Source organism: Pteropus medius, unplaced genomic scaffold (assembly GCF_902729225.1).
Source record: "Pteropus medius unplaced genomic scaffold, Ma_sr-lr_union100, whole genome shotgun sequence".
In the NCBI taxonomy this organism is placed as follows: domain Eukaryota; kingdom Metazoa; phylum Chordata; class Mammalia; order Chiroptera; family Pteropodidae; genus Pteropus; species Pteropus medius.
This window is the reverse complement of record NW_024354875.1, coordinates 26,926,050-26,948,389: the sequence shown is the minus strand read 5'-3', so window position 1 is coordinate 26,948,389 and position 22,340 is coordinate 26,926,050. Positions and strand designations below refer to the sequence as shown.

Below are 22,340 nucleotides of genomic sequence, written 5' to 3'. Positions count from 1 at the left end.
CATCCATGTTGTCACAAATGGCAGGATATCCCTGTTGCTCATGACCGAATAGTGTATGTGTATATTCTGTATATTTTCCACGGTCTTATGTATACTACTATAATTTGAATATTAATACAATACTAATAGGAATATAATTCATGTATATAATATATTGTTATTTATTCATTTGCTGTGGAACTCTTAGATTGTTTCCATATCTTGGCTACTGTAATAAACATAATAATGTTCATTGCTTCGATATCTTCTTCTTTTTTCTTTTGGATATATACCCAGAACTGGGACTGCCAGATCATATGGTAATTCTATTTTAATTTTTGAGGATCTTCCATGTTATTTTCCATAGTGGCTATATCAATTTACCTTCCTACCGACAGTGCGTGAAAGTGTTTCTTGTAACGTAGATGTTTAATATTTAAAGAAGTGATAAGATTACAAAAACCTTAGAGAGTGGAGGAGAAGTAAAAATTATTTATACCTAGGAAAGATTCTTAGTGTTCAAATTATAAATCAAGTTGCTATTATAAAATATATCTAAAACCTGGAAAATAATTAGTTCAATAGAATCAGAGTTATATTTTTTAAAGAAGGCCTATGTTTCTAAATATCTTATAGAAATCTGACTTGCATAATTTAAATTTAGTTTTCCTGCAGAAATAAATACATGAGATATTTTTTGAATTTCACTCACAAAGAAACCTTGTGACATTTAAGGTTCATATAAATTATAAACAGAAATTGCAATTTCACCAAATTTTAATGATCAAAAAGATATATCAAGTTTTTATCTGTCTCTGGTGTTGCTACTAAGCACACACTGAGGATTAAAAACTAAACAAATCCATTTATCCCTGTAGAGCATGAGGTCAGATAGTCGAGACTATAAATAGGCAGATTTAATGATGTCATTAATAAGAAAGAAGAGAATATACCTCTGAGGTATCTTGTTTAGTCTCACTAAGCATATATTCTTTAGAAAACAAGTTACTGAACCAGATGGAATAAGGAAAAAACTAAGGTGAGTAATAGAATTATTTAACACAAACTCATTATACATTGAACATTAAGAGCATAATTCCAATTTCATGTTTGAAATGATTATGCATTAATCTTTAGAATTAAATATGGATGAGTGTTTTCTACAGAATCTTGGACTTATATACTTATAACTTTAAATGAAATGTTTGGAAACCTTTCTATCACTCTTTAACCTTGTCAAAAGAAAGTAGATAGCTATTCATATAAAGACAAATGTGATGGTTAGTTCATAAACCATATATATATATAAAGATGTACAACTGGAAACTCATCCTTTCTAAACCCCATTGTTTCAACCTTCCCACAGTGCTGCACCTGATACTGACCCCACCCACCCATCTTTTTTGTTGTTGTTGTTAAATTTCAGCCTATTGTCAATTATGCCAAACAACACTTAAATCATATGGATAGCTCATTGATGATTCTAATCAGTGATTGTTGAGGTAACTTATTTGTTAAAGATTTTCACTTGTAAAATGGACGTAAGTTTATTTTTTTCAAAAGAGAACCTCCAGAAAACAATGTAAAACTTGTTTAAAGAACAATAAAAAATTGGATGCAGTATTAAATCAATGACTGGTTACATTTTAGATTTTATTTGTTTTTGGGAATTGCTCTTATGGAATCACATAAAGATGATTTTTCAATTTTCATAGCGAGTTGGAAAAAGGTTAGGTTGTTGGTCAAAGTTAACTGTCATTTCTTGAAGCGCACATGTATTATTTTTCATTAAATTCATGAAAATAAACAATAGTCCATCAAAAAGAAATGGTTAAAATAAATGATTAGTTTTACTTTTGAGATACAATATGCATAACATTTTTTATCTTTTCTAATTTTTATCTTTTACTTTTTTTGTTTTCCTTAAGAAAAGTAGTAGAAAGAGATTATGAAAATAGAATGAGAATAACATGAATGGTGTTTTTGGAATTGTGAGGAAAAAAAGTAAAAGGTAATGATCTTTTTGTGAGAATATTGCAATAAATATATATGATTGGTTTTTATTTTCAAGTCAAAAAGTCAATGTGTCAGTTATTTTAGCTCTTTTTTCTTGGTATTCATAATAAGAGGACCACACCTATTATACCAGAATTCTTGTGCTAAAAAAGTTGTTCTAATGGCTTTGATATTCTAAGAGCTATTTTTGAACAAAATCTTTGCTAAGACTTTGTGCTGTACTGACCACCAGTACTTGGCATGTTATGCATGCCTTTGTTTCTTAGGTCCACCTATTTCCTCAGGGAAAGTTTGCATAAATGAGACTACTGTATATTTCTTTGTCATTTCCTTCTGTTGTTTCTTGGGAGGAAGAATTGCAATGGATTTTACAGTATTTCTATACTAAATTAGCTACCTTTCTGAGGAACTGAAATGAATGGTAGTTGGGAGGGCCAGGAATAATATTGTGGGTTGCCTAAACCAAACAGATGACACAAGTTACTTCTTAGAATGTGAGTGATTTTCTTTGAAAAGAAAAGACTAACTATAGTTTTGTAGATCATGAAAGCATGGTTCTGATGAATTCGTCTTTAGCATACACATGTCTCATGGCTTGTTTTCTGGTGAGTCAGTCCTTTTAGCTGTTATTTCAGGGAAAATAATAACATTTTATTTGTTGAATAGGTTCGCACAATGTTGATTTATTTTTTCTTTTTTGGTATATATTTTTTTTCAATCTGTCACTCCAAGTAGAATTTTAAGATCTCAAATTGTTGTTTCATCAGTACTGGAAATTCAGTAACAGCATGACATGGGGAAAAGGAAATGAGCTTGGAAATGAATTACCCTGGGTTTAAAATCTAGATCTGCAGTTTACTGTGACTGAGGACGAGTTAATTACCCTTTTGGGAATTTATTCTTTATGCTATGAAATACAGATACCAACAACTCACAAGGCTGTAAGAATTAACTGTAAGGTATACATAATTTCCCACCCATTGTAGCTTTTAGTAAATTGCACTATCGATGTTGTTATGGGTACTCCACCAGTGCTAATTGATCAAACTGAACAGAAAGGGAGAACAAGGTAACATTTGAGGCTGTTTATGTGTAGTTGAGTAAAATTATATATAACAAACTATGAATTTTTTGAATACAGAAACTGTTGTATTTATTTCTCTACCCAAAGCCAGTGTAGGTGCTCTGTTGTGTGGGAGTGTGTGTGAGAGAACTCCTGTTTCTTCACCTCCTGGTTCTTTCCTACATTATCATTACCTTTTACTCTGCCCAATTACTCTATTAAGTCAACTCATTTTAGTTAATCTATAATTTGACTTTTTTCATAAAAAGAAATATAAAATGTGTTCTTATTTGCTGATGATCGGGAAAGAATATATATAAAATAATTTCTTCCGGAGAGTCATCAAACTAATAATGCAAGAAAATATAAATAACAAATAAATGACTACAGTAGATTGAGGAGGAAGAGGAAACACTTTTAATGAGATATAGATGTTAGAAATCTCAGTGGTTACTTGGTTATTTTTATTCATTGATGAAAGACAACCAGATTTTTATATGATGAAATATAACTTAGTACTTCCGCAAGTTCTTGTTTTCTGAGAATCAGAGTCAAATGCTAAAATGAAACTGTTATTTCACACCAAATACATCCAATGCCCTATCCCAGAGTGCTTTTAAGAAATTAGGATTTTTTTTTTTAAATTGAGAAGACATTTGAGCACGTGACTGTGTGTGTGTGTGTGTGTGTGTCTGTATGTACCTGAGAGAAAAAATTCATTTATTTAACAATGTTTTATCTTTTTTGTGCCAAGAAATATTCTAGATCCTTCAAGATATAGTACTAAACCAAAGAGTTAAAAGTGCCTGGACTCAGCAAACTTCCATTCACTAATACGAGTTCACTAATCAGTAATAATCACTAGTCAGAATTGTAAACATTTACAATAAGCCATTTGAACGTTATTGTCACTGTATAAAAAGTATATTGTGTGTAAACAGGAATTTCTTTGCTTAGTATGCCATCATGTGCTTGCAATTAATAAATACCTATAAATTAAGGAAATGAGAAAACCAACTCTTTTCACAATATCCTTTGTCAATAAATATTATTTGGTTTTTAATTTCATTGTGACTTTCAGTTCTGAGGGCACAAATAAGATTTTCTAACATTTGTTTTACTTTTTATTAAATTATTTTATGTTCTATGGGAATGACAATAGTCTTGAAAGCATTTAATTAATAGAAATGGGACAGTTCCAGATAATTTCTTCCCTAGATAAAAGAGATTATTTCTACAGAAAAATAAAAATGATGGTTTCTGGTTAGTTCTATGAATGTATTTATACCTTAATACTGCTTATATTATTATTCTCCTGAGAGAATTATTAGTATCATTTCTACATGTGTGATCTGATCCATGGTGTTTTCATTTTTTGTTACCTTCCTTATAGAATTAAGAGGTAAATTAAGAGGTAGCTGGTGGGTTTTCTCTTTGTCTGCATATATTTAGATGAACTAAAAAAAATCAAGTTTGGGGCTAGGATTTCTTAAACATTTGTCAGTGTGTGGATCCAAGTTCTCTAGTAATCTAATGTGTAGCAATACTGTGGAAGCTCTTAAACTTCTATCAGCTAACTTACTGGATCAAATAATATTTCCAGTTTCTTAGTAAATCATGCTGAATAGGCTATCCTTGGCAAATGAACCTTCAAAGCCACTTTCTGGATTGCCTGCTTCTGCCTCTTGTTATAATTTACTAAAAATTTGTTTTGATTATTTCCTAACCTATTAAGGCCTGTTTTTTAATTACTTATTGTAATAGTTTAACTATTATAAATATATGATTTGAATTCAATAAGAGAATTGTTTCTATAAAAACAGTTAAATACTTCAGAAAGAATATTTGGTGAGCTACCTCCCTCCGAAAAAATGTACTGTTGAATTATATGTGAATCTGATAACTAAAAAAATGAAATAAAATTATAAAAAGCAAGTTGCTTTCAGGTGTCTGGAGATCCTTGACTCACTGAAAAAATTGGAAGTATGACAATCAGTAGGTACATTTGCAAATATAAAGCTTTCGCTTAACACCAAAGATCAATGAATGAGTTTACATCTGTGTATTTTAAGTTAAAATATTTAAGGTTTACATGAGCTTATGATTTCTTTAAATGACTTTTTAAATAACCTACTGGTCAGAAATATTAGAGGGTTTTTGTAAATTTGCCTTCTTTTTTGATAATTTTCTTAAAATATTATTCTCAAACTGTTTTCTATAAGATAATGTTAATATCTATTCTATTTATGTATTTAAGAATTCTATTTTTTCCCCAAATGAATTTATTTAAATATGTAAATACAATCCTAAAAACACTGATGCAGTTTTACATATGAGTTTAAAAGTAGAATTTTGAACTTTGCATTGTTGCATAAGCATCGCTTACGGTAGAATTCCATCTCTTCTGGGTTTAGGTAGTGAAAATAGTACATGAGTTAAATGTAGTTCCTTTGCATTTTCATTACACCAGTTACCGTTTTCTTTGTTTTATGTGTTGTTTATTCAATAATTTCTATTTTGTATCTTAAACAAATGTTTAATTAAATGTCTTATATATTTAATATGTATACTCACCTATTGATCTGTAGTTGAAAGAAGAATAGCTTAATGAAAAAGCACTCTTATCATTTTTAAGCTATTTTAATAATACTCAAATGTTTCTTCGATAATCAATTTGTTGTGTCTGAGGCTATTTCTGTATAGGTTGTATGACTTATAATTCTTGAATATCCATAGGTCTTTCATGAGTATGTTGTAATTTTAAATGCCAGTGACTTCAAAAAAGTTTGGGGGAATTATGGCTTTAAACTATTTCCATGTGTCTGGAGGGAAAAGGAAGGAATTACACTGAGTAGTAGGAACACATATTAGTTTTGTTATGAAGTCTTAATGTTGTACCAAAAATGGGTGTTTGCGAAGACTTTCATGTAAATGTTCATCACAGCATTATTCACAATAGCCAAGAAATGGAAACAACATAAGTGTCCATCAGCTGGTGAATGGATAAATAAAAGGTGGTGTAGTCATACAATGGAATACTATTGGGTAATAAGTAGTAACAAAGTATAGACATGCAACATGCATATTTCATACATGCAACAACATGGATGAAACTCAAAAGCATTTTTGTCAGTCAAAGAAGTCAGTCACAAAAGGACCCATATTGTATGATTCCAATTATATGAAATATCCAGAAAAGCAAATATATAGACAGAAAATAGAATGTCTGTGGCTTGAGATGAATTAGGGTTAGTGCAAAGATATTAGAAAAATGATGATCTTTGCTTATTTAAAGCACTTACTGTTTTATTTCCGTTTGAACTGTATTTTAAGCAGCATAAATGCTTGATTCTTTCCTTAAATTTTCAGAGTACTAAGTAGTGCCCTAGCAACCTTAAATGGTGACTGTTTATTATTATTATTAAGAACTCATGGATTTTTATAAGTTTTATGTTTCACTGTAGTCATTCTTTTGATGTACAAATTGTTCCATATTAGGTCGGTGAGAGCCCTTTCCAGTTGCCTCCTGAGTCCTATGACATGACTTCACAAATCTGTGATAGCTTCTCTGATCCTAGAACACTTTGTTTGCTAGAAAGATCTTTTATGCTTCCTGGCCTACACTTGGAGTCAGCCATTTTTTCAAGGAACCCTGTTTCCTTTGGTGGAAAATATATTTACAGACAGTAAATACATATTCATTGCTAATGGATGATTACTTTTCAGTGGACAGCTAAATAATGTATATTTTTGAAAGAAGACAGTCATGTTCATACTAATGTTCTTAATTCAATGTAAATATACTTATTTGCTTTCTCCTACGATGTATCCATAATAGTTTCAAAATAACTGTGTAATATCACTATTAATGGTAAGACCACTTGGTATAGTTTTAGAATTCTTTGTATCTCTATTTGTCTTATCTCATTAGGATGTTCAAAAAAATGATTTAGAAAAAAACATTTACATGGTTTAAAGACAAAACTATATTTTTATTACATGGTACACAGAAAGCTCACTTCTCATTCTTTTTCATGACCGCGTAATATTCCATTTATGGAGTAGATATACCATGATTTGACAGTCTATAGTTCATCGATATTTGCTTTATTTTTTGTCTTTTGCTATTAAAAATAATGCTGCAAGGAATAACCTTTCTTATAACTTATTTAATAGTTTTAGCTGATATGTCTTTGGGATAGCTTCCTAGTAGTAGTATTACTGGGACACAGGGTAAAGACATATTTGATTTTGTCAGATATTGGCAAATTTTTCTACTTAGGAAAAATTCCTTCCTTTTAATCTTCTACCAGCAATGGATTAGAGTGCTTGTTTTCCCTTTCTCACTAATAGAGTATGTTGTCAAACTTTGTTGTTTTTTTTCAAATCTAATAGATGAGAAGTGCCTCTTTATACTGCTAAGGATTTTTAAATTTTGTAATTACTTTGTCACCAAAAATGTAACCCTGAATGGCAGCAATCAGCTAGCCTTTCTGGTAAAGGGCCAGATAATAAATATTTTAGATTTTATGTGCCCTACAATTTCTATCATAGCTATTCAGTCCTGCTGCTGCTGCATGAAAGCATCCGTAGATAATATGTAAACAAGCGAGCATGTCAGTATTTTAATAAAACTTTACTTGAAAACTGAGTGATGGGCTGAATTTTGCCTGCAGGCCATAGATAGCTGACCCCTGCTTTTTGCCATCTCCATAAACGCAGACAGTTTGAAATGACCAGATACTTTTACCAAGCTATCTAGTTTGTTCTCATATAATCAACTATGCATTTAGCATGTTAATTAAATGAGACCTATGGGACTTGGGATGTGTCGGATTGATACTAGAAAGAAAAAGTCTATTATCTAATAATGTAATACTCTTTCTCTAGTTCCCCACTTCCCCTCCTGGTTTTCTCAGGACACTGTATATTGGATTATGTTTCATCCATGGCAGAGGAGATGGCATCACTAGACAAACTCATATGGAAAGTACATTTTAAGTTTTCATAGACTTGTCCTTGTTCAAACATGCATGCTCATTTGGCTTTTATTTTGCCCAGTGATGCTCATTTTTTGCCAGCTTGGTGGTTGGCATTGTCACCTGTAGTCAAGAAGTATGGTCAGATTAGATAGCCCTTTAGGGAAGGATTAAGCCTATGATCAAGGATTCTTTTGAAGCTATATTAAACGGCTGAACTACTTGAGCATAATCAGAAAATGACTGCAATTATTCATCCAAAAGAATTTGTTTTTCCACAGAGCAGAGAGAAAGTGAGTTAGCATTTAAGAGCTTGCAGCAACTGTTTAAGTTCACTATCAGCAGCCTTTCAGAAATGGTGTTCTAAGACTTGACTTATTTTCTGTTACATTGCTACATTTCTTCTAATAAGATGGATAGGAGATAGTGGAAAAGTGTGACTCATTCCTCTCAGAAAAGGTGAAAGAGACTTACTAGCTACTTGGCAAGACACACAATATAAATATGTAAACCATGGTCAGGGGTTTAAAACGTCCCATTTTACCCATTCCTGCGAATAGTCTCTTAGGTGGGAGTAATCGAGGGAAGTCTTGGCAGATTTCTTGGGTTTTAACCCTTACTGTGTTGTTTATGGAGTAATATCTAGGTTAATCTTTTAATTTTTTTTTTTCTAACAAAAGAAACTTTAAATCAAATGCCGTGTGTGTGTGTGTGTGATTTGCCAACTAATTCTTTTATGTAGAAGCACAGGTGAGGACCTTTAATAGACATTTAAAAATGTGACCCTTTTTTCTCATTGAGGATATGTTTTCCCTACAAGCCTCTGTCTTAATAACATAGATGTTTTTCTTATATCTGCATTTTCACTATGTACTGATATATTAGGTTTGTATTATGAATAACAGTATTTGAATTTTTAAAATAGATCAATAGTCTGCGAATGAGATTTTGTGTAGGTAGGACTTCTTCAGTAATTAGCTATTATATAGAACACTATGTATTAATAGAGATCATCATTTTTTCTTTCTAATACCTTTGCCTTTATTTTAGTACAGTGGTTGGAAAACCAGTGCAATGTGCTAAATCATCAGTATGTATCACCTGGACCCCATATGCAGATTCTATTAAATAGGTACAATGTAGAGCTCCTCCAGGCAAATCTGTACTAGACAAAAGCCCCATAGGTGATACTAATACTCACTGAACTTTAAGAATCACTATCTTAGATATATTTTCATTGTAATTTTTTTATTTCTAGATAGTTGGACTGGGAAGAAGTTGCAAAAATAGTACAGAGAGGTTCTCTGTGCCCTTCCCCCAAGCCTTCCCCAATAAAAATGCTTTACATAACCATAGTACGTAGTTAAAACCAGTGAACTGACATTGATATAATACTGTAAAGTCAGGTACAGTTAAAACCAGTGAATTGACATTGATATAATACTGTAAAGTCAGGTACAGATCTTTTCAGATTTTATCAGGCTTTACATGCATTCTTTATTATTGTTGTTATTTGTTTATTTAGATTTATAATTCTATGAATGTTTACTACATGTGCATATTTGGGTAACAACACCATAATCAGAATATAAAACTATTGCATCACCACAAAGGAACTTCCTTGTATTACCCCTTTAGTAGTCAGACCCTGCCTCCAACCCTGGCAGCCAGTGATCTGTTTTCTATGACTGTAAATTTGTCACTTTGGGACTCATATAAATAGAACTATACACTATGTAACCCTTTGAAATAGGCTTTTTTCTTCACTTAGCATAATGCCCTTGAGCTCGTCCAAGATGTTAAGTGTATCAAGATTTAATTGTTTTTTATTGCTGAGTAATATTCCATTGTGTGGATGCTCAACAGTTTGTTTATTCATTCTTCCACTGGAAAATATTTGGATTGTATCCATTTTGGGATCATTATGAAGAGCGTATTCATGTACAGGTTTTATGTGAACATTAGTTTTGATTTCTCTCGTGTAAATACCCAGGAATAGATTGCTGGGTCATATGGTATGTGAATGTTTAGCTTTGTAGTACACTGCCAAACTATTTCCCAAAGCGGCTGTATAATCTTGCATTCTTATTATACAAGACACACATGAGAGATCCATTTCTCCACATTCTCATCAGAACTTGATATTATCAGTAGTTTGATTTAGGTGTGTAGTGGTATTTCATCAGAGCTTTAATTTACATTTCCCTAATGGATAATGATGTTGAACATCTTTTAACATGTGCCTGTTTGCCATTCTCATATCCTTTTTGGTAAAGGTTCAGACTCTTTGCCCATTTTAGAATTGGATGCTTTGTTTGCTTACTGTTTAGAGGGCTCTCTAAATATTCTGGATATAAGTTTTTGTTGGATATGTGATTTGAAAATATTTTCTCCCAGTCTGTGGTTTGTCTTTTTATTCTCTTAGCAAGGTTTTTCACAGAGCAAAAGTTTTCAATTTTTGATGAAGTCCAGTTTTTTTATATTTCGAAACATTTTTATGGATTATGTCTTTGGTGTCATGTCTAGGAATCTTTTGCTTAAGTTTTGGTCCAAAAGATTTTCTCCTATTTTTTGATTTAAACATTTTATAAGTTTATGTTTTATATTTAGATCAACAACTTTAGGTTTAAGTATTTCTAAACCTGGAGGCACTACTTCTAAGTAGTTCTTCTGACCCAAATTTGACAAAATCTGTAGCTAGGAAAATTCGTTTGGAAAATTAATTTCAAGGACTTTATTTTTTCAGCATACAGTGAATGTTCTGCTTGAATATGGTTTACTCCAACATACACCACTCTCTAACATAGATTTAAACTTTAACGGAAATTAATGACTAAATGCTGTTTCATATTTACCAAAATACATATTCGAGAGTAGATTATTGAGATCTTGACTTGAAAGCAACTTTTGCTTTCATCTTATGGTTGGTTAATATACCAGTGTGCTTCCTTGGCTAGCATAAACATACCCACTATTTAATATGAAAATGTACATCTATTTTACTATAATATCCACATTTAATGATTTTTAGTTTCTAACCTAGTATGCTTTAGAAAATTGGAAAACCATTCAACTGAGAACATTTTCGTAAAGACAATTTTTTTAGAGCAATTTTATGTTCATAGCAAAATTAAACAGAAAGCACAGAGATTCTCCATTTGCACCCTGCCCCCAGACATGTAGAGCCTCCACCATTATTAATATTCTCCAACCAGAAATGGTACATTTGTCACAATTGATAAACCTACATCGACACATCATAGTTACCCAAAGTTCATAGTTTACAGTAGAGATCACTCGATGTGGTACATTCTATGGATTTGGACACATGTATAAGGACATATGTTAAATCATTATAGTATATATAGTATTTTCACGGCTCTGAAAATCCTCTTTGCTCCACCTATTCATCCTTCTCCCCACTCCCTCAAATCTTGGTAATCACTGATCTTTTGATTGTCTCCTAAGTTTTCCCTTTTCCAGAATATAGTTGGAATAATGTAGTATAATATGTAGCCTGTTCAGACTGACTTCTTGCACTTAGTAATATGCATTTAAATTTCCTCCACGTTTTTTCATGGCTTGATACCTCATCTCTTTTTAGCTCTGAAAAGTTTTATCTGGAAGTACCATAGTTTATTTATTCACTCACCCACTGAAGAACATTTTGGTTGCAACTAAGAACTTTTAAAGTTACCTTTAGGGGTGAAAATTTCCTTCTTTATATTCATTATTTATTTCAGAGAACATAATAAAACAATCCCATGGATAATTTTTGTCTTAAATTTAATCAGTAACTTTGTTTTTGTATTTTTATAAGTATTTACTTCTTGAAAAAGCAGAAATATAACTTTATAACTTAAGGCTTATACTACTTTTTATATGAAAAAGGAAAAAGCCTTGAGAAACTTTGCATACTTCTCTCTCCCATGCTTTTGTTAATCATTTTTGAATTTTTAAATTGTCAATCAAATTTTTATTACCTTTTTTGGACTAATTTTCATAAACTGTTCTGACTCTTTCATATACGGTGCCTGCAAGGTGACAAATACAAAGTGAAAAGGAAGCTTTCAGTAGATGATATTGAGCCAGCTGCCACTGACACTGATTAATTACTGGGAAGAAGGCTGTGCACAGAGTGAATGGAGCAGCAAGTGAGCACTGGGACATGGTTTTGGAGTTTCAGTTTGTTTAAGAGAAAATATTTGGTACTTCTATAAATGTATGAATTTATAGAAAGTATTCCAAAAAAAATGATAGTATTTGTTAGCTGATTACCTGTGTAAAACAGTTGCACACTTTGATAACTAGATAAACATTCAGTTAATTTGTTTTTTTTGATAGAGTCTGTTTAGGGTATCTGTGAAATCGTTTGTTTGGATTCATCTCATTTTCAAGTTACAGTTATCTGAGAACCTCATATGGTAGGTATTTCTTTAATCTACCCAGTTTCTTTCTGTAACACTAAGCACACAGTGGATGCCCTATAAATGTTGTTGACTGTCTTGTGACTCATTGTTTATATTGTTTTCAAGCCTGTTTTTTAAACTTTGCCATTTGTTTTGATAAATTTTTTATCTCCTCCTTTGACATGCCCATTTTTACTGGAATCTTTATCGTTCTTCTTGTTGATGCTTGACTTTCTTAACTATACATAAAATAAATATCTCATAAGATATTTAGGAAAACCTAGAGACAAACTGAAATTGCAATGACATTTATTGGACAGATAGGAGAAATTTAATATTTAATTTTAAATTCATAGATACATTTTCTTACTCTATATCTTATTTTGGTGCTTTCTTGAGTGTGTGTGTGTGTGTGTGTGTGTGTGTGGTGTGTATGTAAAAATATACATTTTTCTGTATATAAAATATACCACAGTGAAAAATATCAAGGGAAATTTATATTTCCTTTCTTTCATAAGGAATTTCCTTCTTTGGTAAAAGGAAGTCAAAATATATACTGGGGATTTGAAGTTGAAAAAGTTTTTATGAAACTTTTGGACTACTCTTAAGATTTGTTATATTTAGTGATTCCGAGAGCTTCTTGAATTTACATGAACTTGATTGACCTAGATAGCAACCTCCAGGTAGTGTTTCAGAGTTTACAAATTTCTTATGAAGGTATATCATTAACTCAATTTTAATACCTACTGTGTGTCAGGCATTATGCTAGACCAGTGATTTTCAAACTTGTCTGGCCTTTAGAATCAGTTTGTGAGATTTATAAAATTCCCACCAGCCAGTTAAGTCAGAATTTTGGGGATTGGGACCTAGGCCTCAGCATTTCCTAAAACCCTTAGGCGAGTTCACTAAGTTTGAGAACCACTAGGCTAGACAATAAATATATATTACCAGTCTTACCTTCTCAGTAACCCTGTGAGGCAGAATATATTATCCAATTTTGCAATTGATGAAAGCTTTCCAGACAGATTAAATGACCTAATGAATAAGAGCAGACCCAAGTTCAAACCAAGATCTATTGACTTATTCCAAATCTTGAACTATATCAGTAACTCTTGGTGATTAATATGTAGATTTTTTTCCTTTTTAATTGTAAAAGTATACTTTTTTTTCTACCACCTTGTGCCTTTCTGGAATGTCTTAATGTTGCCACTGAAAGATAATACTGTATGTATCTACTGAGCTAGATATTTTTGTTTTCCCTCTGATAACCATCCCCCCTACCTACCCCCATGAGAAAAAAATAAAAGCCAAATTATGCATTTATATTTTAAAACACTGTGTGTGTGTGTGTGTGTGTGTGTGTGTGTATGTGAGAGAGAGAGAGTTTATTTAGAAATGCTCAAGCGTAAACTATTAGTCTATCAACATTCATAAAATGAGATATAGTGTGTAGTTACTTCTTCTATTGGAGTAGATACCTGGTTAAAATAGGAGGAGGGAGCATCTTATGTCTTTCTGGGTATATGACAACTAAATTACAACAAAAACTATTTACTTATGCTAACTTATACTGGAAGACCTAGTGTTTCAAAGAGATTTCTATTGTATCCCCGGACCTTACTCTACATAATTGCTAAGTTCCTAAAAGTAGTAAAAAGGAAAGATTTGAGAGGGAATATAATATAACAAAAAATGAATAAACCTAATGAAAACTGTAGTTAAATAGATTCATTCTTTAAGAGAAAAAATTGAGCATACTCTGTAAAAGGTGATGTATTAAAAAATACAAAAAATCCTATTCAGAAAACTTTTCTGGTAGATAAGGTGATATACATTGAAAACTGTGCTGTGAGACACAAGGGAGCCTATTTCCTGTATTGTATTTGTTATTTGGCACTTCTTTATTCTTTCTACCACACTATAAGTGCCAGAAGAAAAGGCCTGTGTCTTGTCTTTGGATTTGCCCCACTTCATCAACACTGTGTGTTGAGTGTGATAGATCTCCATAGTTATTTATTGAACAAAAGGATCTTTCTATACAAGTGTCCCACTATAAATATAAAGAAGATACTGAAAGATTTTAAAGTAGGACTTCTGCGCACAAAACAAGAAAGGTTCTTGAAAGATGAAACATCCAAAGAGAGGATTTTCACTGGTAGATACCAAGGAGGATGTCCTTTGAGTACAAGTAATGGCATGAATAGAGGGTGCTTTACAACATATTGAGAAAGTGAAATCACCTGAAGCTGAAATTGAAGCTTCGGGTTTTTATAGAATACTACTTCTCTAACTTGCTGGTCTAGGAGGTGAGGCTGCAGTCAAGATGTCAGCTGGGGCTCAAGTCTCAGCTTGGGTGGGATCTGCTTCCAAGCTTACCCCTACGGCTGTTGGCCAGAGACATAGGGAAGCTCATAGCATGGCAACTGGCTTCCCTTATACCAAGTAAGAGAAATTGCCCCAAACCGATGCCACAGCCTTTTGGTAACCTAACCTCTGAAGTGACATCCTGTTACCTTTGCTGCATTCTGTTCACTGAAAGGTGAGTTACTAAATTCAGCCCACACTCTAATGGAGAAGATTACACAAGAAGGCAAGCTTACTGGAGACCATCTTAGAGCTGCCTACCACAGGAATATATCATTTAACCTAGTATATAAAAAATATTATGTAATCAATGCATAAAAATTACTAATAGATATTTAATATTTTTGTACTAAGTCTACAAAATATGGTGTGTATTTTACACTTATCGCACATCTCAATTCTGGTGCTGTATTTTCATTAGAAATAATACTTGATTGTATTTAGATGCCATAAAAATTCATGGTTGAAATTAGAGCCATATACCCAGGTTGTCCCAAGCAAGTGTATGTTACATGCCATTGAGTCATTTCTGACTCCTGGTGACCCTGTGAATGAGTAATGTCCACAGTGTCCTGTCCTCAACTGCTCAGCTCCTATAGACTCATGCCTATGGCTTCTTTTATGGAAGCCAAGTTCCAAATATACTTATATGTTTTCCAGGAAGTGAATCAAGTATCAGTTTAAAAATATAAAGTAACAGTAAGCAAACTAAAAATAGAGCGCTCAGGCACACTACTCTTGTTTCAAGTGCTCAATAGCTACATGACTACCATATTGGACAGTGGAGATCTCTGAGTTAGTCTGCAAAAAGGAGTGAAATAAAACAGTACTTGGAAGGGGCAGGAAAGTGGAAATTAAGATAATAGAAGTTCTGCATTTTGAGTGTGTGTGCATGTCCTGGGAAGAAGGAAAGAAATCTAAGATGATAGAAACATAAGGTATAATTAATGTGGCTTTGGATTATTAGTCATATTTGAGTGGAGGGGTGATCGGAGCAAAAAAAAAAAAACTGAAGTGATGGATGACTTGTGATAGAAACCTTCAATTCCAGGTGTTCACATGAAACAAATTGAGTGTGGGAGAATGAAACCAGAAGCTTTTTAAGTTTTTCTTTTGAGTTGTCACTGTATTCATCATTTTTTTCCTAGTGCGTATGTGTGCCAAGAGAGAGAAAGGCACTTGGAAATAGAACCACTTCCTGTGAGCCTCAGAGGAGACCCTTGCCTGACCAGAAGTATTCTCAGCATCGGAATAGCTCCCTGGGAGGGAAAGTCCTGTTCGTGTCATTCTTTCAACCAAATGTTGTTTGTAAATTAGCTCAGCCCCCATGTCTTGCCCCCAGTCCTAAAATATCTGAGGCCTCCATTTCCAGTCCTAAACAAAATTATTATGCAAAATCTTTGCATGTTAGAAGTGGCGAGGACCTGGGATTGTCTAGTCCAATACCTGTATTTTGTGAAGTGGGGAATGGAGAACCAGAGAAACAAAGTGATTAAGGTAACAGGAGTGGCCATTATAGGACACTGCCATAGTTTTTTGGTTCCCAATACATTGTTTCCACAGCTCCACCTAGGGAAGTAGCGGCCTATGTTGTTGCGAATGGGGTATTTGCACACCTGGCACCTGCATTCCTATTTTAATACTATCATGGATTATTTAAATGGCTCTTGTTATGGTCATTAGAAGGGCATATTCTGTGCTTTGGGGCAAATTTTTAAATAAATTTCTTTGTAAAGCCCAGAAATGGCAATCACAACTGCTATGTGAAATTAATTGTAGGAAAAAAGCACCTTAGCAGTAGATGTTGAGTAACTGCTCATTTTTTTCTCTACCAGTTGGCTTTTGCTCATTCATTTTTTGTTACTTTATTTTGTATGAATATTTCAGTTCCCAAGGGGATGATAGAGTGTGGTCAAGAGGCTTTAGAACTGACAGCTTGGGTTTAAATCTCCACTCCATCGCTTACAGCTAAATTCCTTAACATCTCTGCGCATCAGTGTCCTCATCTGGAGCATGTAAATGGTGGCACTTACCTCATTCAATGATGTAAGGATGAGGTAGTAGATGTCAAATACTTAGAATAATTTTCAGCACTCAAGGCTTAGCTGTTGTTGTTGGTAATATGGTAGTAAAATAGGATAAAAGCTTTTTTTTTGGTATGTGTCCTTATCGGAACTCGCTTTGGGAACACGAAGGCATCGCATTTAATAAATGCTTAGTTTGATGTGAAGAATACCCACTGCCTCTTTGTTTGGTAAATTATGCCAAATCTACCTGAAAGATGAATTCCATTCTTAAAACTGAAAAGGTAACACAGAATTAGGTTATTCTTTCCTAATATTAATCATGATCCTCATTGCTCAAAGGAAGCTACAACCAGGGCATCTGAGTTTTGTACCACAAATTGGTTACATGGTCTCAGGGAAGTTACTGAACATTTGAGCAAAATGAAGGTTTCTTTTCACTCTAGAAGTCAATCTGTCTGTTTAATCCTTAATCCTGCCCCATCCTGTCGCCCCCTCCCTCCCGCCGCCGCTCCACCAAACCGTCCAAATAGGCTGAGGATTTAGAATCTTTTTGAGGATTCAATACTTTTACCCATCTGGGTATCTTCGGACTTCTTATACCTCTGACTGGTCACAAAATAGTTTCTGTTACAAAATAGTATGATATGCAGCAACCCACCAAGCTCTTATTGTCCTATGAATTCTTGAAACTGATATAGCCCTCCATCTCTTCCTCCCTCAATTAAATCAACAAACACTGATAGAGCACCCTTCCTTGTACCAGTTAAAGTTTTAGGTGCTAGCAGAGAATGAGATAGGACAAGTCCTAATGCTCAAGAAATTTTTATTCTAGAGGCTAAGACAAATAATAAACAATAAGCAAACAGGATGGTATTGGGTAGTGATAAATGTGATGAAGACAAAATAGGGTTACGTGAGGGCTGTGCTGAGATGGGTGGCGCTTCTTTTGAGTGCTTAGGGAATATTTCTGTGAGAAAAAATATTTGATCTGAAGTCTGAATGAGCTCGAAGAGCAGCCAATTTAAAGATCTGTGGTTAAAAGCATTTTGGGCAGAGGAACAGCTGTCCAAGTCTCTTAGATGTGAAGGGACTGGGTCTATTTGAAGAAGGGAAAGATGCCAGTGTGAATTATACAGGAAAAAGCAATGAGAGGACGCTCAGAGTTTGGCAGAGACTAGCTCAATGGTTTCTTAGACTTGAGCCTGCATTGAAATCACTTTGGAGGGTTGTCACATATGGATTGCAGGGGTCCACCCCAGTGTTTTCGATTATGTAGATTTGGGTTAGAATCTGAGAATTTGCGTTTCTAACAAGTTCCAAGGTGGTCATGCTGCTGCTGCTGCTGCTGCTGCTGCTCTGAAATCACACTTTGAGAATGACCAAACTAGCTCATCTGGAGCCTCATAAGCCAAAAAAAGAATTTGAGAGGCCTGTGAAGGATCATCGATGTGATGTAATCTGATTTTCATATTTAAAAGGTCACTCTGACTATTATAGGGAAGAATGGATTTTAAGGGGGAAGATGAGAAATAGGAGAGACCAGACAGGAGGCTGTTGGAAGAATCCAAGCTACAGAGGTTGTCTTAACTGCCAGGGTGGTATCAGAGGAGCTGGTGAAAAGTACACTGATTCAGGATATGTTTTAGAGTTAAGAGCCCACAGGATATGATGATGTATTGGAACTAAGACATAGGCATCAAACTATGCCTAAGATTTTTGCCTGGATTAATGGTTGGTTACTGTAGTGTCGTTTGCAGAGATGGGGAAAGTTGGTAGGGGAGGTTTAGATGAGAATAGGGATTGGGAGTGAAAAGGAAAATCAAGAGTTTTGGTTATGGGATACTTATGGGACATCCAAATGGAGATGACTCTGAGATTATTGGGCATATAAGTCAGAGCTCAACAAATAGGTCAGAGTTGAAGGTGTGAATTTGAGAGTCATCGACTTGTAGATGGTATTTAAAGCCATTTAGTATGATGTAAGCACTTGGGGGGTGAAGGTTGTAGAAAGAGGAAAGGACACAGAAGGAGCCTTGGGGGAGTTCCAGCATTTAGAAATCGAGCAAGGAGATGAAGGCATTAGAGAATGAGGAGTGGCAGTGAAGAAGGAAGAAATTATGTTGTCACGAAAAGAAGCCAAAAGGAGAGAATCCCAAGCAGAGGACTCGGGCACCTGTGAAATGTGTCCTAATTGGAACTTAAGAATTTACTCAAATGTGACCAAGATTAGACAGATAATTGTCTATTAGATTTGGACACACATAGGTGATTGGTGACTTTGACAAGAAAAATGTCTGTCGAGAGTCATAATGCCTTGGGTGTCTCCTTGTTGCCTTTCATTATCACCTTTTACAGTGATTTTGATGTATTTACTATGATTTGATATTAGGATCATTAAGAAAAAGGACCTTTTGTTGTTCTTAATTGCATTCCCTCAAGCACAGAGCACAGTGTTTTGCTCACTATTGGAACAAATTTTTTGTTTAATAAAATCTCCTCTTATTTCATTTAACCCAGAGAGAGAGACTAAGAAATTGTTCTGAGGACTAGGCCTACACTTTACAGGTAAAATGCATAGGTTAGGGCCCATCAAAACATTGTCATCACAAGGCATTTTCTGTTTGAATGTCCTCTATATTGGGAGAAGGTGGCTGTTAAATTTCTTTTTGATCATTAAAATGTAATACTTTAAAAGCATATTGTTTTAAGACATAATTCTATTCTTATATTTTATCTTTAATATTGAGGCTGTATTTTTGTATAGTACTTTTTCTGAGTGAATCTTTAAGAATAATATATAAATACAGCAAACACATGAGATCACATTGGACTTTAGTAGCTTATTAAGGATGTAAGTATATCTCACATACAATTTAAAGCTGTTTTTTTCCCCAAACCAAGAAGAGGTATTTTATTTCCTCTTTTTGTTTATTTTAAGATATTACTATTGACAGGGATAGAGTAATGATTACCATTACTTCAAATGATTTTGAAGTGCTTTGTAAAGCAAATGATAAAAAGACCAATCAGTAGTAACAGTGGGATGTCAATTGAAGTCTGTGTTAAAATAAGTTGATATTTTCTAAATATATTATTGCATAATATGAAATTGTATCTTAATTTTCATTATGAAAATTGAATGTTATATTGAGATGATTTTAATGACTAAAGCAATGATTTTCTTAAAAATTTACTGTGACTTGTTATTTTTAAGGCTTGATTAATTGATTTTTGCCTTGACCTAGAGAAGTTTTCTGTCTCAAATGTCTTTTCAGTATAACCTCCTCTCCACCTACCCCTGTGTAAAATTTGTTATTATTCACTGTTAAGGGTGAGGGTCTCTGAGGAGGAGAAACTGGTAGTCAAACTAGGCCACCGTGAAGAAGCGTTTATGTGAAAATCCCAGAAAAGTGGCTCAAACATTCCTGTTTAAAAGAGGTGTGGGGACTTCAGTGGCAGTTATTGAGATTTTAAAATATTAATGAAAATTAGTATTCTTAAGTAGTAAATTATAGTTGTTATTGCTTGTTGATGTTACTTTCTTTTTTGGGGGGGGCATTACTAGAATTTCTTACAGTTAGATTAGTTTATAACCCTTAATTATTTTCACTATATCCTTGAATTTGGGTGACATTTAGTTAATTTTGTTATTGCTTCACAGCATCTCAACCGAAAGATAAAGAACACTGGGAAAGATGTGAGTAGGTCAAATGTATGTTAAAAATTTTGCTGGTGAATAAAAAGTCAAATAAATTAACAAAGTCTTAAAGCTACTTAGGATTCAGGCCAAATCCAGGCCTCTACCTGGTATTCTTTTCATTAGACTATATTATGTAGTCAGAGATCTGAATAGGTAGACACATTCTTAAGTTGAATGTAAAGGGATCACATTTGGGAGGTAACATATAATTGATCCTACAGGCTCTGCCTGTCTAAATTCTTTTCTTTTAAGAACTGAGTCATACATTTCTTCTCTTTGAAGTATACCTTGATACCTGCCTCCACTCCCCAACAGAGCTAGTTTCAGCTTGCTCTCATTGCTCTGAATTTTGAAGATTACTCGTTTGTTTTATGATAGTACTTCTTTGCTTTGTATTTGTTATTTAATTACTTGCAGATTGCATCTTCCCTATGGGGTTTCTAGTTTACTGTGGAAGGATCTTGGTCTGATTTCGATATGCTTTCTCAGGACCAAAGGTGACAAGTGCTTAAATGCTTTATTATCTGAAGTAATACTATGGACAATTAAGATGTTTTTAATAGAAGTTCTTTGTAAATAATATTCAACTAGTGCTTTTGTTCTGCTTTCTTCTTTTCTTTCTTTTTTTTTTAAGATATGCTTATCTAGTACATAAAGATGGATTTTCATCACAGACTCAAAGAACCTTAGGAAATAAGACAGTTGCACATACACAATACATAAAACTGCAAGTCAGAGGAGTTCATTGTAATATGCAGTAGACAGGGAAAACATCCCAAGAAATTGTGACTCAGTCTGGACCTTGAAGGGTAGATTATATGTGTCAAGGCAAAGAGGATGAGAAAGGCGTTCAAATAGAGACCAGGATGAGCAACACTTAGAGATGGGAAGATGCCTGGAATGATGAAAGCAGGGGATGGGAAGATCATTGTGGCGGCAGGAGGTACCTGTCAGACTTTCATTCACTGCCACTCTTCTTGAAAATCAAGTCCACTGTGGACAAAGTTGTTCCTGCTGGTTTGCCCTGCTGCCTGTGACAGTTGGGCTTCTCTTCTGGCCTTCTTTATAAAACTCACATAAAGCCCTAAAGTTCCCAATTATCCCTTGCTAATAAATCCAGTATGTGTTTTTCAATACTCATTTTTTTAAATGGAATCAATTAATTAAAAAATAAAATCCAACGTAAGTAATCCTGATATAAAAATTTATTTTTTTTCCGTGAGAATTTTTTTTCCTTCTCAGTTACATGCATAGGTACCTCATCTTTCATGGGAAATAGTCATTGAATTTATTCCATTAATACGAGTGGCTACTATGTGGCAGGTATTGTTTCAGTGATTCTATACATTTGCAAATGTGTGACACCCGGCAGTGGAGACAAGTCCTTATTCTCATGGAATTATTTATTCTTTAATGGAAGGAGATATGGTAAACAAGGATGTTAGTTGTTGATAAGCCCTAAGGCAAAAAGTAAAGCAGAGAAATAGAAGCCTTTATCTTAAGGTCAGGCAGAGACCCTTTAGAGAAGGGTCCTGAGTCAGGAACATTCTAAGTGTGTTCAAGGAAAAGGCAGTAGTTATAGGATTGGAGTGCAGTGAGCCTAGGGAGAAAGTGGGAGAGACAAGATTGGAAAGGCTAGAGGTAAGGGAGGAGAGATTAAAGGGCTCTAGATGTTATTTTGGGTGAGGTCAGAAGCCATTCCAGGGCGTGAGAGGAAGTGCAGTGATCTGACTTATGTTTTACAAAGATCACTCCAGCTGTTAGGCTGGGACATTGAGAATAGAATGCAAAGTGACAATGTCT

General features: G+C 33.8%; 1 protein-coding gene across 12 annotated transcripts in view; it reads left to right on the top strand.

Annotated features, from left to right (window-relative positions):
• Positions 1 to 22,340, top strand: part of COBLL1 (cordon-bleu WH2 repeat protein like 1) — a 138,777-nt gene that overhangs the window by 60,958 nt on the left and 55,479 nt on the right. The window contains exons 1-2 of one of the 12 annotated variants that reach the window (XM_039855908.1): positions 12,158 to 12,191; positions 12,382 to 12,461. The exons of 9 other annotated variants lie outside the window; for them this stretch is intronic. In XM_039855908.1, the coding sequence (XP_039711842.1) occupies positions 12,180 to 12,191; positions 12,382 to 12,461 (92 nt within the window). In that variant the 5' untranslated portion in view covers positions 12,158 to 12,179. Of the gene's footprint in view, positions 1 to 12,065; positions 12,192 to 12,381; positions 12,462 to 22,340 lie in introns of those variants that run through there. 2 more of the 12 variants (XM_039855909.1, XM_039855912.1) reach the window with 2 other exon arrangements.